Source organism: Bison bison, unplaced genomic scaffold (assembly GCF_000754665.1).
Source record: "Bison bison bison isolate TAMUID 2011002044 unplaced genomic scaffold, Bison_UMD1.0 scf7180017864484, whole genome shotgun sequence".
Classification (NCBI taxonomy): domain Eukaryota; kingdom Metazoa; phylum Chordata; class Mammalia; order Artiodactyla; family Bovidae; genus Bison; species Bison bison.
In genome coordinates, this window is record NW_011495044.1 from 4,501,786 (window position 1) to 4,514,075 (window position 12,290).

The window sequence follows — 12,290 nt, forward strand, 5'->3', positions numbered from 1 at the left end:
AAGGGGATGACAGAGGATGAGATGGCTGGATGGCATCACTGACTCGATGGACGTGAGTCTGAGTGAACTCTGGGAGTTGGTGATGGACAGGGAGGCCTGGCGTGCTGTGAATCATGGGGTCGCAAAGAGTCGGACATGACTGACTGACTGAACTGAACTGAAATGAGTCTTGCCTGGAAAATCCAATGGATAGAGGAGCCTAGCGGGCTTCACTGTATAAGTTTGAAAAGAAGCAGACACGACTGAAGTGACTTATCACACACATTCCTATCACAGTGGTTAGGACTCTTTGCTTTCACTGCTGAGGACCCAGGTTCAGTCCCTAGTCAGAGAACTAAGATCTTGCAAGCCATATGGTGCAGCCAAAAACAAAAACAACAAAAAAGACACAAGCAAGCCAAAGAGTGGGAGAAAGTATGATTTATTTCTTAGAGCAAGTAAGGAGGACACCATGGATTTTCCCCTACAGCAGTATCTCCCCAAACAGCAAAACTGGGGAAGTTCTGAACTGTGGGAACATGAATATTCATGAAGGGGCTCAAGCTAGAGAATTCAGCATAGAACTGGGGCAAAGCTTGCCAGAACCCAAGCTTTAGTTGATTGAGGGTCAAAACAGGTCAACATTATCATTCCTTAGTTTCCAACCAGTTTGGGATCTTAGCATGTATTGACAGTTACCATCCTCCACCTGGGTGGAAACCTTGTGTGTTAGTTGCTCAATTGTGTCCAACTCTTTGCCATCCCATAGACTATAGCCCACCAGGCTCCTCTATCCATGAACTTCTCCAGGCAAGAATACAGGAGTGGGTAGCCATTACCTTGTCCAGGGGATCTTATCAGCTCAGGGATCAAACCCAGCTCTCCTGCATTGCAGGCAGATTCTTTACCATCTGATCCACAAGGGAAGCCACTAAGGTGGAGACCTCAGTGCCTGAAGAACAGCTCAAAGATATAGATCAGATTGTTAAAAGGCTCTGTTTTAGCACTCAACAATTGCTTCTTGTGGAGAAGGCGATGGCACCCCACTCCAGTACTCTTGCCTGGAAAATCCCATGGGCGGAGGAGCCTGGTAGGCTGTAGTCCATGGGGTCGCTAGGGTCAGACACGAATGAGCAACTTCACTTTCACTTTTCACTTTCATGCACTGGAGAAGGAAATGGCAACCCACTCCAGTGTTCTTGCCTGGAGAATCCCAGGGACGGGGGAGCCGGGTGGGCTGCCGTTTATGGGATCGCACAGAGTCGGACACGACTGAAGCGACGCAGCAGCAGCAGCAGCAGCACTGTTTCTTGGCTGCTTTTCCTTTGTTCCTGCCTTCTTTTGTTCCCTTGTTGTTGCTGTTCAGTCGCTAAGTCCTGTCCCACTCTTTGTGACCCCATGAACTGCAGCATGTCAGGCTTCCCTGTCCTTCACTATTTCCCAGAGTTTGTTCAAACTCATGTCCATTGAGTCAGTGATGCCACCCAACCATCTAATCCTCTGTCACCCCCTTCTCTTGCCCTCAATCTTTCCCATCATCAGGGTCTTTTCCACTGAGTTGACTTTGCATCAGGTGGCCAAAGTATTGGAGCTTCAGCTTCAGCATCAGTCCTTCCAGTGAATATTCAGGGTTGATTTGCTTTAGGATAGACTAGTTTCATCTCCTTGCTGTCCAAGGGACTCTCAAATTCAAGGGACTCTCCACAGTTCAAAAGCATTATTAATTGGCGTTTTGCCTTCTTTATGGTCCAGATCTGACATCGGAACATGATTTAAGCTCATTAATTACCAAGACCAGTTCAAGGGCAACCATTTTGGCCAGGCTTAGATCACAAAATGGCTTAGGCCAAAAATGGATTCTCTTATGTCAAGAAAGCCATGCCTGGTTCTTTTTCTCTGAGGGCCCCATATGTTATCTGTTTACAAGATTAGCTGACATTTGAGTACAGACAGACCCAAAGAAAGAGAAAAACTGTGGGGCTGGGATAAGTGTGCCATGCACAGTGAACAGCAAGAGCAAAAAGGCCTTGAGGTCTGACAATGTTTAGCATATTTGAGAAGGAAGAGACTGGGGAAAGAATGGGAAAAGTAAGAAGGAGCGGGGAGTGTGCGGTCATGCCATAATGCATAGTCTTTTACTTAAGAATTTGACCTTTACGCAGAAGGAAATAATAAGCCATTAAAAAGTTTTGATAAAAGGAGTAATATGTTTTCAGCTACTCTGTAAAGAATAAATTGAAAGGGGACAAAGATGAAAGTAGGGAGTCCAGTTAGGAGCTCAATTCATAGAAGACCCAGGTGAGAAATGTTTGTGCCTGGGACTTGGTTGGTAGGGGTGTAGCTCTAGAGAAGTGAATCATGGAAAGTGAGTAATAACTTGTTCCTCTTTGCAGAAAAATAGTATTGATAGATGGGCTGGAGAGCTCCATGAGGCAGCCCCTATTCATCCTTTGTAACTTTAGCCCTGACCTGGCACAAGAAAGGGGCTCCATAAATGTCAATTCATCAGTGAAAAAAAATACATTTTTTTTTTGGCCGCTGCAGCTGCAGCCATGAGTATGCTTAGACTTCAGGAGAGGCTTGCCTCCAGAGTCCTCTTTTGTGGCAAAAAGAAGGTCTGGCTGGACCCCAGTGAGACTAATGAAATCGCCAATGCCAACTCCCATCAGCAGATGTGGAAGCTGATCAAAGACGGGCTGATCATGGGGAAGCCTGTGACTGTCCATTCCTGGGGTTGATGCCGGAAAAACACCTTGGCTTGCTGGAAGGGCAGGCATATAGGCATAGGTAAGCAAAAGGGTACTGAAAGTGAAGTCGCTCAGTCGTATCCAACTCTGCAACCCCATGGACTGTAGCCTACCAGGCTCCTCCATCCATGGGATTTTCCAGGCAAGAGTACTGGAGTGGGTTGTCATTTCCTTCTCCAGGGGATCTTCCTGACCCAGGGATCAAACCCCGGTCTCCCGCATTGTAGGCAGACACTTTACCCTCTGAGCCAGAATGGGAAGAATGCTCAAATGCCCGAGAAGCTAACCTGGATGAGGAGGATGATAATTCTGTGCCAGCTGCTCAGCTGATACCATGAATCCAAGAAGATTAACCACCACATATATCACAGCCTGTACCTGAAGGTGAAGGATAACGTGTTCATAAACAAGCAGATCCCCATGGAACATATCCACAAGCTGAAGGCAGACAAGACTCAAAAGAAACTTCTGGTGAACCAGGCTAAGGCCTGCAGGTCTAAGACCAAGGAAGCCCGTAAGCACCATGAAGAGCATCTCCAGACCAAAAAGGAGGAGGTCATCAAGACTCTGTCCAAGAAGGAAGAGACCAAGAAATAAAGTTCTCCCCTTCTTCTCTGTACAGTGGCCTCAGCAACTGCACAAATCAATAAAAAACAAGCCTTCATCTACCAAAAAAAAAAAAATAGATGGGCTGGCCTGTGTGGAGACTGACATGGAAGCCTCAAAACAGGCTGTTGTCTGGGTTTTGCCAAAGAAGAGAGACTGAATTTGGTGAGTAAGGATTCTCCTCCTTAGAGTGGTGGCCACCGGTATAAGGCAGTTCATGTACCCCATCTAACCTGAATGGTAAAGTAGCTCTCAAACCTTTTCTCTATTTTGCCTTGATTCTCTGCTTACATAAGTGATTTGATCTCAAGAAAAGAATGTGCTCCCCCACTAGGAATGAGTATTTGGTATCAATCTCTTATGATTGTGGTGTGAATCACCTATCTTTTCGTGAACTGAGAGCCAGGAACAAGGTGATCCCCCTCAGTTTCTTTTGCATCTAGCTCATTGTATCCTCTGTCTCCCGCACAGACTACCAAGTGTATGTTACTCCCCTGTTTAAAAATCTATACTGGGCCATTTCCAAGAGTAATGGTATGAAATTTAAGGCACTTCATTACCTGACATTGAAATGGTACACCTCTGATTGGAACTTGAATCCATGGTCTTTTCATTAGAATCACTCACCTGGTGTCTGGACTTACTGAGGATCAGGTTCTTTGTGTCTCAGAGCAGAAAGAATTCAGTGAAAGACAAAGTGATAGGTAAGAAATGGATTTGTTTAGAGAGAAGCATGCCCCGCAGACAGTGATTGGGCCATCTCAGAAAGCAAGAGACCCTGAAATATGACATGGTTATTTTTTATGGGCTGGGTAATTTCATAGGCTCATGAGTGGGAGAATTATTCCAATTATTTGGGGAAAGGGGTGGGGAGTTCCAGAAATTGGGCCAATACCCACTTTGTGATCTTTGATGGTCAGTCTCAGACCTCTCATGATGCCTATGGGTGTTCATTTAGCTTTCTGATGTGTTAAAATGAGTGTATACTGAGGCACCAGGTCTAGCGCAAGTCGACTTGTCTATCATATTGGACCTATTTGGGTCTAATCAGTTTATGTCATGTCCTCGGGACATTCTTTTAAAGTTTGTGCCCTGTTTCAACATCACTCTGCTCTTCTGGGTCCTTCTTTTGATCTAGCCCAGAGCTGTAACCAATAAAACTGGGATTTTGCAGGAAGGTGCTGAAAATTAGCACAAAAATTGAGACACTGACTTTAAAAGATTGATTGGCACTCCTTCAGCAGCACAATTAAAAACCTTCCCACCTACACTGTCAGATAATGTACGTTATTGATAACCCCCATCTGTTCTGTTCACGAATTAAAGCTGATTTGAGGATGAGGTTAGTGTGTCCTTGCCTGAAGCCAAAATCCTTCATGGTAGCTCTGGAAATAGCCAGTTCTCAGTCATCCTGAAATTCTCTTTGTCCTTCAGGTCAGCCACCCTCTTTTGTCTATGGCTGTGTGATAACCCCACCAGTAGGAATACTTTCCATGTCATTGTCTGCCTATGTAACCCTTTATGGGATAGCTCAATGTTGCTTTCTCTGCAAAGCCTTTCCTGGCCCCCACCCTGTATTCACTAGCCAACTTTTGCACGGTCTCATCTTTATTCAGCAGTTACATTTTAATTCCTGTGCACTAGACAAAAGTTATGATCAGAATTACCTGCAGAAATCCCTTAGGAAGATGCCACTTGGGAGACTGCTATATTGTCTCCTGTGGAACAAGGCAGCCAGTTTTTCTTGAGTATGGCAACAAATCACTGGTTATTTGCACATAAAATATTTCATTTAGGTGTCAAAGTGTTTCAATGACTGTAATCACACTTGTGGCAAAAAGCACACACAAAAGCTATGACAAACATAGACAGAGACATCACCTTGTCGACAAAGGTACACAGTCAAAGCTGTGGTCTTTCCAGTAGTCGCGTACAGACGTGAGAGTTGGACCAGAAAGAAGGCTGAGTGCCCAAGAATCGATACTTTTGAATTATGGTCCTAGAGAAGACTCTTGAGAGTCCCTTGGACATCAAGGAGATCAAACTAGTTAATCCTAAAGGAAATCAAGCCTGAATATTCTTTGGAAGGACTGATGCGGAAGCGCCAATACTCTGGTTGCCTGATGTGAAAAATCCTAATGCTGGGAAAGATTGAGGGCAGGATAAGAAGGAGGAGACAGAGGATGAGATGGTTGGATGGCATCATTGATTCAATGGACATGAGTTTGAACAAACTCCAGGAGATAGTGAAGGACAGGGAAGCCTGGCATGCTGGGATCCATGGGGTCTCAAAGATTAGTGTACATGGGGTCTCTAAGAGTTGGACACATCTAAGTGACTGAAAAAAAAACAAAGTTTGTGGAATCTGAGACTCACTGAGAGGACCACCTGCCACCATCTCTCCAGGAAGCTATCTGTCTAATCAGGGGGACACACTCATTGAGTGGAACAGCAGGTAGGTGCCTCCTTCCCTTCTTCCTTCCCTGCTAAGCCAAGATTCACATGTGGAAAATTCACATAAGTCGAGATGATATGACCCTTGTTCAGTATTATCTTTTTTTTTTTTTTTTTAACCACACGGCTTGCAGGATCTTAGTTCCTCAACCAGGGATCTGATGCCGAAACCTCAGCCTCTCTGTACACTGGTGCCTAATTGAATCTGGGAAACAGAGATTTGGGTGAAGCAGAAAAGGATAGCTTTATTGCTTTGCCAGACGAAGAGGGACACAGTAGGCTAATGCCCTCAAAATCATGTGTCCCACTTGGGGAAGATAGCAAGAAGTTTTATAGTATTGTTCAAAGATGGCATGATCAATTCCTGGACATTCTTCTGATGGGTTGGTGGTGAGTAAGTTGGAGTCAGCAACAACAACCTTCAGGTCCGACTGGTGTGGGGTCTCCATACTATGGGCAGCGCACCATCATTAATCAATAACTTGTCCCACTGAGAGGGGTTTCAGTATCTGCAAAACAGCTCAAAGATCTTGTGCTGTTGATGGGGAAACAGGACCTTGCCCCAAGGCTGCTCTTGAGTGTTTCTCCCTAGTCTTCTATCTCCTCTATCCTTAATTATGGGCTTCCCTGGTGGCCCGGCTGATAAAGAACCTGCCTGCCAATGCAGGAGACATGGGTTCCATCTCTGGGTCAGGAAGATACCCTGGAGTAGGAAATGGCAACCCACTCTGGTAATATTGCCATGGAAGTCCCATGGGCAGAGGAGCCTGGCAGGCTACGGTTCTTGGAGTTGCAAAGAGTCATTGGACAAGACCAAGCACTCATGAATGCAGGCACGCACCACCCTTCCCTAATTAACAGCAGCTTGAATCTACCCACTGGAACTCAGGGAAGGTCACGGAGGCTGAATGAAGGCCGTTTCCTATAATCAAAGAAATGGGGGATACAGAAAGAGTTTGTGCCTAGGAGCCCTATGGGACCCTGCACAATATCAAACTGAATCCATGCCCTTGGCAGTGAAAGTGTAGGCTCCTAACCACTGGGCCTCCAGGGAATTCCCTGTATTGTTTTTGTAATTCTTTGTTCTGAAATTACCCATCCAACCACCAAAACAGTGCCCCAGAAGTATTCAGGACAGATTCCCAAGAATTACCGTAATGCTCTTACTCTTAGCACAGAGTAAGAATTAGTAAAAGTTGGATAAAATCAAACAATCTCCTTTATGTCCAGCCCCATCCTTGCCCACCGCTGAACAATTAATGCAAGGAGATTCCAGGCCACGTATTTTAGACCAAAAACAAACAAAAAGGTCAGCCTCCTCTCTATAGGACAGTCCACAGCATCGCCCGTAACAGTACTCTCCTGTTTTTATTGCATCTAATCCAACCTCTTCAGCATGGAGCTCAAGGTCACATCCCTGACCATTCTCCCTTCTATTCCCTCCCCATGGTTCCTTTTCTATATGGCTGCTTATGGTCTCCAGCCTGCCAAGCAGGCCCCACAAACTCAGACATTTTTAACCACCATGATTCCCCACATGACCCCACCAAACATACACAAGTGGAAACGGCCCTGCTGAATAGAGAACCAGTCCTGGCCAGGTAATTTCAATATAGTTCTCTATCTTTATTGATACACCACTGCACACACAAGGAAAACAGTGCTTTTCTAGAAAAGGTTGGAGTCCATCACATTTCAGATGTGGATGTAAACCCTGATGTAGGCAAGGGACTCTGGCAGTCAGAGCAGCTGCAGTAGTGGTCAGAGGAGTACTCCCTCTTTGTGGTAGGTTTTTGGGAAATGATCATCCCTTCCAAGTCCTTCACTTTGTTTTCCACTGTCTGAAGCTTTTTCAGAATCTTCTCTTGCAGACCCAAAGACAGGAAAATATTATTGTCTTGAAGTGTGAGATCACTCCCTTCTGGGTTGACCAGCAAAGCCTGAAAAAAATCTGAGCCTTTCTTGTAAAGTTTGTAGAGTGTGATTGCAAACAACAGTATTTTCTAAAATAAAACAACAGAAGTTGAATGTTACTTGTTTATTCACATGAAATGCCACAGTCTACTGTAGATGCGAAAACAAAACTCTAATAGTAATAATAATCCCTCATTCCTAACAAAACATCCTCACACCTATTTTGTCTTTTGATCTTTACTTACCACAAAGTAGAGAGGTAGGCAGGGCAGGGATTATTATTTGCATCTAATTAATAAAGATTATATTAGTAAATAATGTTTGCTGAAAGTTTGCTTCATGCAAGGCTCTGTGCTAGAAGTTGCCTTGCCTGTGCAGGACCTATTTATGTAGAAAAAAAAAAAAGAACCAGATAATTATTTAGATACCTTCCAGTTGGGACCCTGTCATTGTCCAAGGTCACATACTTGGAAATGGTAAAGCCACGACTGGAATCCAGGAATTCTGATTTCCATGTATATTCTCTTAGGACACGGCAGTCTGAAACACTGGATTTCTTGGTCATGGAAATTTTTTTTTAAAGGTGCTAGGACAGAGTCTAACTAGGAAAAGAAAAAAAAAATCACCTTTTTCCCTTATAATAACTAGCATTGCTTATTGAGCACTGTTAATGTGCTAAGTTTTATACATACAATACCTCCTTTAATTCTCACAAAAAACCCCAAGGGGGCACTGTTATCAAACCCATTTCACAGATAAGGAAACGGGGGTTTAGAGCCTAAGGGATTGCTCTCAGCTCACTCAGAAACCCCTGCAGTCTGACTCCAGAGTTTATTACCACTCTGTTATACACCTCTTTTCCTTGGATGAAGTGCCTGGAGGGCTGCGAATCCATCTGATTGAATTAAGCAATAACCAAACAAGAGCAGAACCAAGTAACACAGATGAGAGTTTGGTGTTTTGCCTTCTCTTCTATTAGTTAACTGAAATGCAGAATATGCATATGTAGATACACAAATCCCTGTTAGGGATTTCTATCAGTTGGACTATATTAAATGAGATTTTGGAGAATGTAATTTGGAATGCTAAAAATTGGGTTCGAATCTCAGCTTGGCCAGCATTTACAATCTATGTCACCTTGGGTAGGTGATAACCAAATTCCCTCACCTACAAAATGGAGTCAATAATCCCTGCCCTGCCTACCATGCAAAGTTTTCAAAGGTTGGGAGAAATGCAGGTGAGTGATTTCTCAAGAGGAGTGACATGAAAATAAGTGAATGCTACAAAATAATCCAATAATAACTTCTTTCAGCATTTACCAAGTAAACCAGTCACTCCGTAACAAAGCCCTCTTTAAACCCCATCTTCTTAAATTTAGGCTGAACGTCAATGCTCCTGTTTCCTTGTTTGTCACATGAAAAGAAACTATCCATTTCATGGAATTGTTGAAATTCTCAAAAGATTTTAACTATATTATAAATATAGCTGTTATTATTGGTAATTAAACAGAAGTATATAAAATCCGAAATGTTTCTTGTAATTTAAGGAGCCCCTGTACATTCATTGCAGTGACTAAATAAACATATATGTACATGCTTCCTCATCAGTTACAAAGCAAAGGCACAGTAGGAACAGAAAGGCAAAACCCAAGATGCCAGTTATACTTGTGGTGCTGTTCTATAAGAAGTACTCTACATGGTGTCGGGCACATGGTTAGACACTCAAAGATGAATACGAATACATGATCAAAGAAATCTGGAGATAAGGCTGCCTTCTCATGTTATAAGCTTCTTTAATCTGTTTATTATAAGCAAGCCAAAGATCATTGTGAGAAAGCATTTTTATGTCAAAAAGCTAATTGAAGGAAAAATTTTAGGGGTAACCTAATTTCAACCAACTACAGAGACAACAGGTGCACTCTCGCTCATCTGCATGGTCTTAAAACTGGGTGGCAGCAATATGGGAGAGAACGGACCAAATTTCACAATGCGTAACTATTTAAATTTCTCCATAACAAAAGAGTATAACCTGAATTGACTGAACACTTCGTTTCCATAAGGCATACATTCCCACTCCCAACAAAATCAAAAAGGAAATTCCCAGGATAACTTGCACAGCCGGAGCAAGGTTATCTAGTGGCCCCAAATTTGTTTGCTGAGGCACACTAGTCTCTCCCAGAAGAGTTGCTTGTAGATAATTCCATATCGAGCTCAAAGAGAGATAATCTATGATGATGTCCCAGATAGAAGATGAAGATGACATTTTAATATACCAGCAGCTCCAGGAACTACATGTGCAGAGGCTTCAGGAACCTAGATATGAGTTGGGAAGAGTGGTCTGGGAGTCCAGGTGTTCTGGAGCCACTGTGAGCTGTTCTTTGTGATGTCACTGTTCTGGAGGCCAGCTTGCTTCCCACCCACCCACTGAACCTTCTCACTCAAAACCAGCCAGGCAATGGCCTGAGTTTTCAGTTCAATCATATCACTTTCTCTGATCTTTGACCAGTCCCAGCGCTGACACAGCACTGTTCAATAGAACTTTCGGCAATGATGTATCAGGTCTTTCCAATGTGGAAGCCACCGGTCACTTGAAATGTGGAGAGAGTGGCTGAGGGAGTGAATTTTACATTTCATTTAATTTTAATTAAATTTAAGTAGACACATGTGGTTACCTTCTTCATGTATAGTGCATTTCCAACAATCCACGGGATGGAGAGCAGTTATTTTCACATTTCAAATAAGAAAAGTGAGGTTAAGTGGAGATTTGAGGAGACAGGATTTGAAGAGGGACTTTCTAAAGAGCTGGGCTTCCCTGGTAGCTCAGCAGAAAAGAATCTGCCTGCCAATACAGGAGACACCATTTGATCTCTGGGCTGGAAAGATCCCCTGGAGAAGGAAATGGCAACCCACTCCAGTATTCTTGCCTGGGAAGATCCCATGGGCAGAGGAGCCTGGCAGGTTATAGTCTACAGGGTTGCTAAGAGTCCAACACGACTACACACACACACACACACACACACACACATCCAAGCTAATAGTGTACTTGGTGAATGTGCGGGAGGTTATTAGTGGATCATTTTGTAGCATTTCCTTTTTTGTATGTCACTACTGCTTAGAAATTGTATCTTTGGGAAAGCTTTTGACATATTTGAGCCTCATTGTGCTCATCTATTTACGCCTTCGTAAGATTTATATAGGAACAAATGGTATAATTGCCTAAGCACTTTGTAAAGAGTAGCATGCTGTCCCATAACCTACATGCCATGTTATCAAATCCATTATTTACTGACTAGTACCTATGTACTTGTCAAGGAGGTATGAAGATAAAATACAAGGTCTGTTCCCAAGAGTCTTACATAAAAAAGGTAGTTCACACACAAGTGTATCATATAAATTGTGAGATCAGTTATGAAGACACCAAGAATCCAACAGAGGGCTTGTACCAAGAGGAGAGGAGGGGCATGGTAAGGAGGGAGAGAAAGGGGGAATTATGAAAACTTCTGGAAAAATATTGTCTGATGCTTTTCTGGTTTGTTCATCTGGTTGACTCAAAGAAAGAACATGGATAGGGATGCCTGGAAAATATAACTATTGTGTTCTTTTTAAAAAATTGTTTAGTTTTGGCTGTGTTAGGTCTTCGTTGCTTCTTGGGCTTTCCTCTAGTTTTGGTGAGCGGGGACTGCTCTGTTGAGGGTGTGGGCTTCTCACTGGGTGGCTTCTCTCATTGAGGAGCACAGGCTCTAGGTGTGTGGGCTGGGTAGCTGTGGCTCTGTGCTCAGCAGTTGTGATGCATGGGCTTAGTTGCCCTGTGGCATGTGGGATCTTCCCGGACCAGGGATCAAACCTGGGTCCCTTGCATTGGCAGGCAGATTCTTAACCACTAGGCCATCAGGGAAGTCCTAACTGTCTTGTTCTTGCAGGAAGGGGAGGTACAGCAAGTTGCTCAAGGTGTCAGTGTGTGCTGTGTGCTTAGTTGCTCAGTCGTGTCTGACTCTTGCAAACCCACACACTGTAGCCTGCCAGGCTTCTCTGTCCATGGGATTCTCCAGGCAAGAATACTGGAGTGGGTTGCCATTTCCTTCTCCAGGGGATCTTCTCAACTCAGGAATCGAACCTGGGTCTCCTGCATTGCAGGCAGACTCTTTACTGACTGAGCTACCAGGGTGTCAGGGACACATCTAGAACATGGAGTCTAGAATAGTGTTGGATATATAGTATTAAAACCATGTCAGGTCAAAATGACATACTGATTTAGGCGTGACTGTTAATGGTGTTAAACCTATAGTCTGCTTGTGACTGATCACAATTAGAATCTTTTCTAGAAAGGAATAAAAATTACTCAGGTAATTGTTTTACCATAACAAGTTAAACATAGGCCAGAAACCATTAAAGAATGTTAACCAGAAATTTTTTGGAGAAAAATATAGTTGTGACAACAGAATCATTACCCAAGATATCCTACACTAGATTCCCCTGTTACATGGCACCTTACATTTTACTTTCAAAACACTTGACACGATTAAGGTTATTTGTGCAATTTGGGGTTTGATATGTCTCCCATGACTACTGTGAACTGAAGGAAGACAGGGAC

General features: G+C 43.5%; 1 protein-coding gene and 1 pseudogene across 1 annotated transcript; one reads left to right on the forward strand and one right to left on the reverse strand.

The window, feature by feature from the left end:
- The first annotated feature begins 2,531 nt into the window (after positions 1 to 2,531).
- Positions 2,532 to 3,383, forward strand: LOC105004921 (annotated as a pseudogene).
- A 4,033-nt stretch (positions 3,384 to 7,416) lies between these two features.
- TMCO2 (transmembrane and coiled-coil domains 2) lies at positions 7,417 to 10,320 on the reverse strand. The gene is made up of 2 exons (XM_010862725.1): positions 9,729 to 10,320; positions 7,417 to 7,789 (listed from the first exon to the last, which is right to left on the reverse strand). Exons 1-2 carry the CDS (start codon positions 9,960 to 9,962, stop codon positions 7,475 to 7,477), a joined length of 549 nt encoding a protein of 182 aa, XP_010861027.1. The 5' UTR covers positions 9,963 to 10,320; the 3' UTR covers positions 7,417 to 7,474.
- Positions 10,321 to 12,290: the final 1,970 nt, after the last annotated feature.

Excerpts from the sequence above, each read along its gene's own strand:
- TMCO2 (XM_010862725.1), bottom strand. The coding sequence starts at position 9,962 with ATGTCATCTTCATCTTCTATCTGGGACATCATCATAGATTATCTCTCT. Across the intron at positions 7,790-9,728 it reads GAAGTGTTCAGTCAATTCAG|AAAATACTGTTGTTTGCAAT; the intron begins GTTATACTCTTT and ends GTTTTATTTTAG.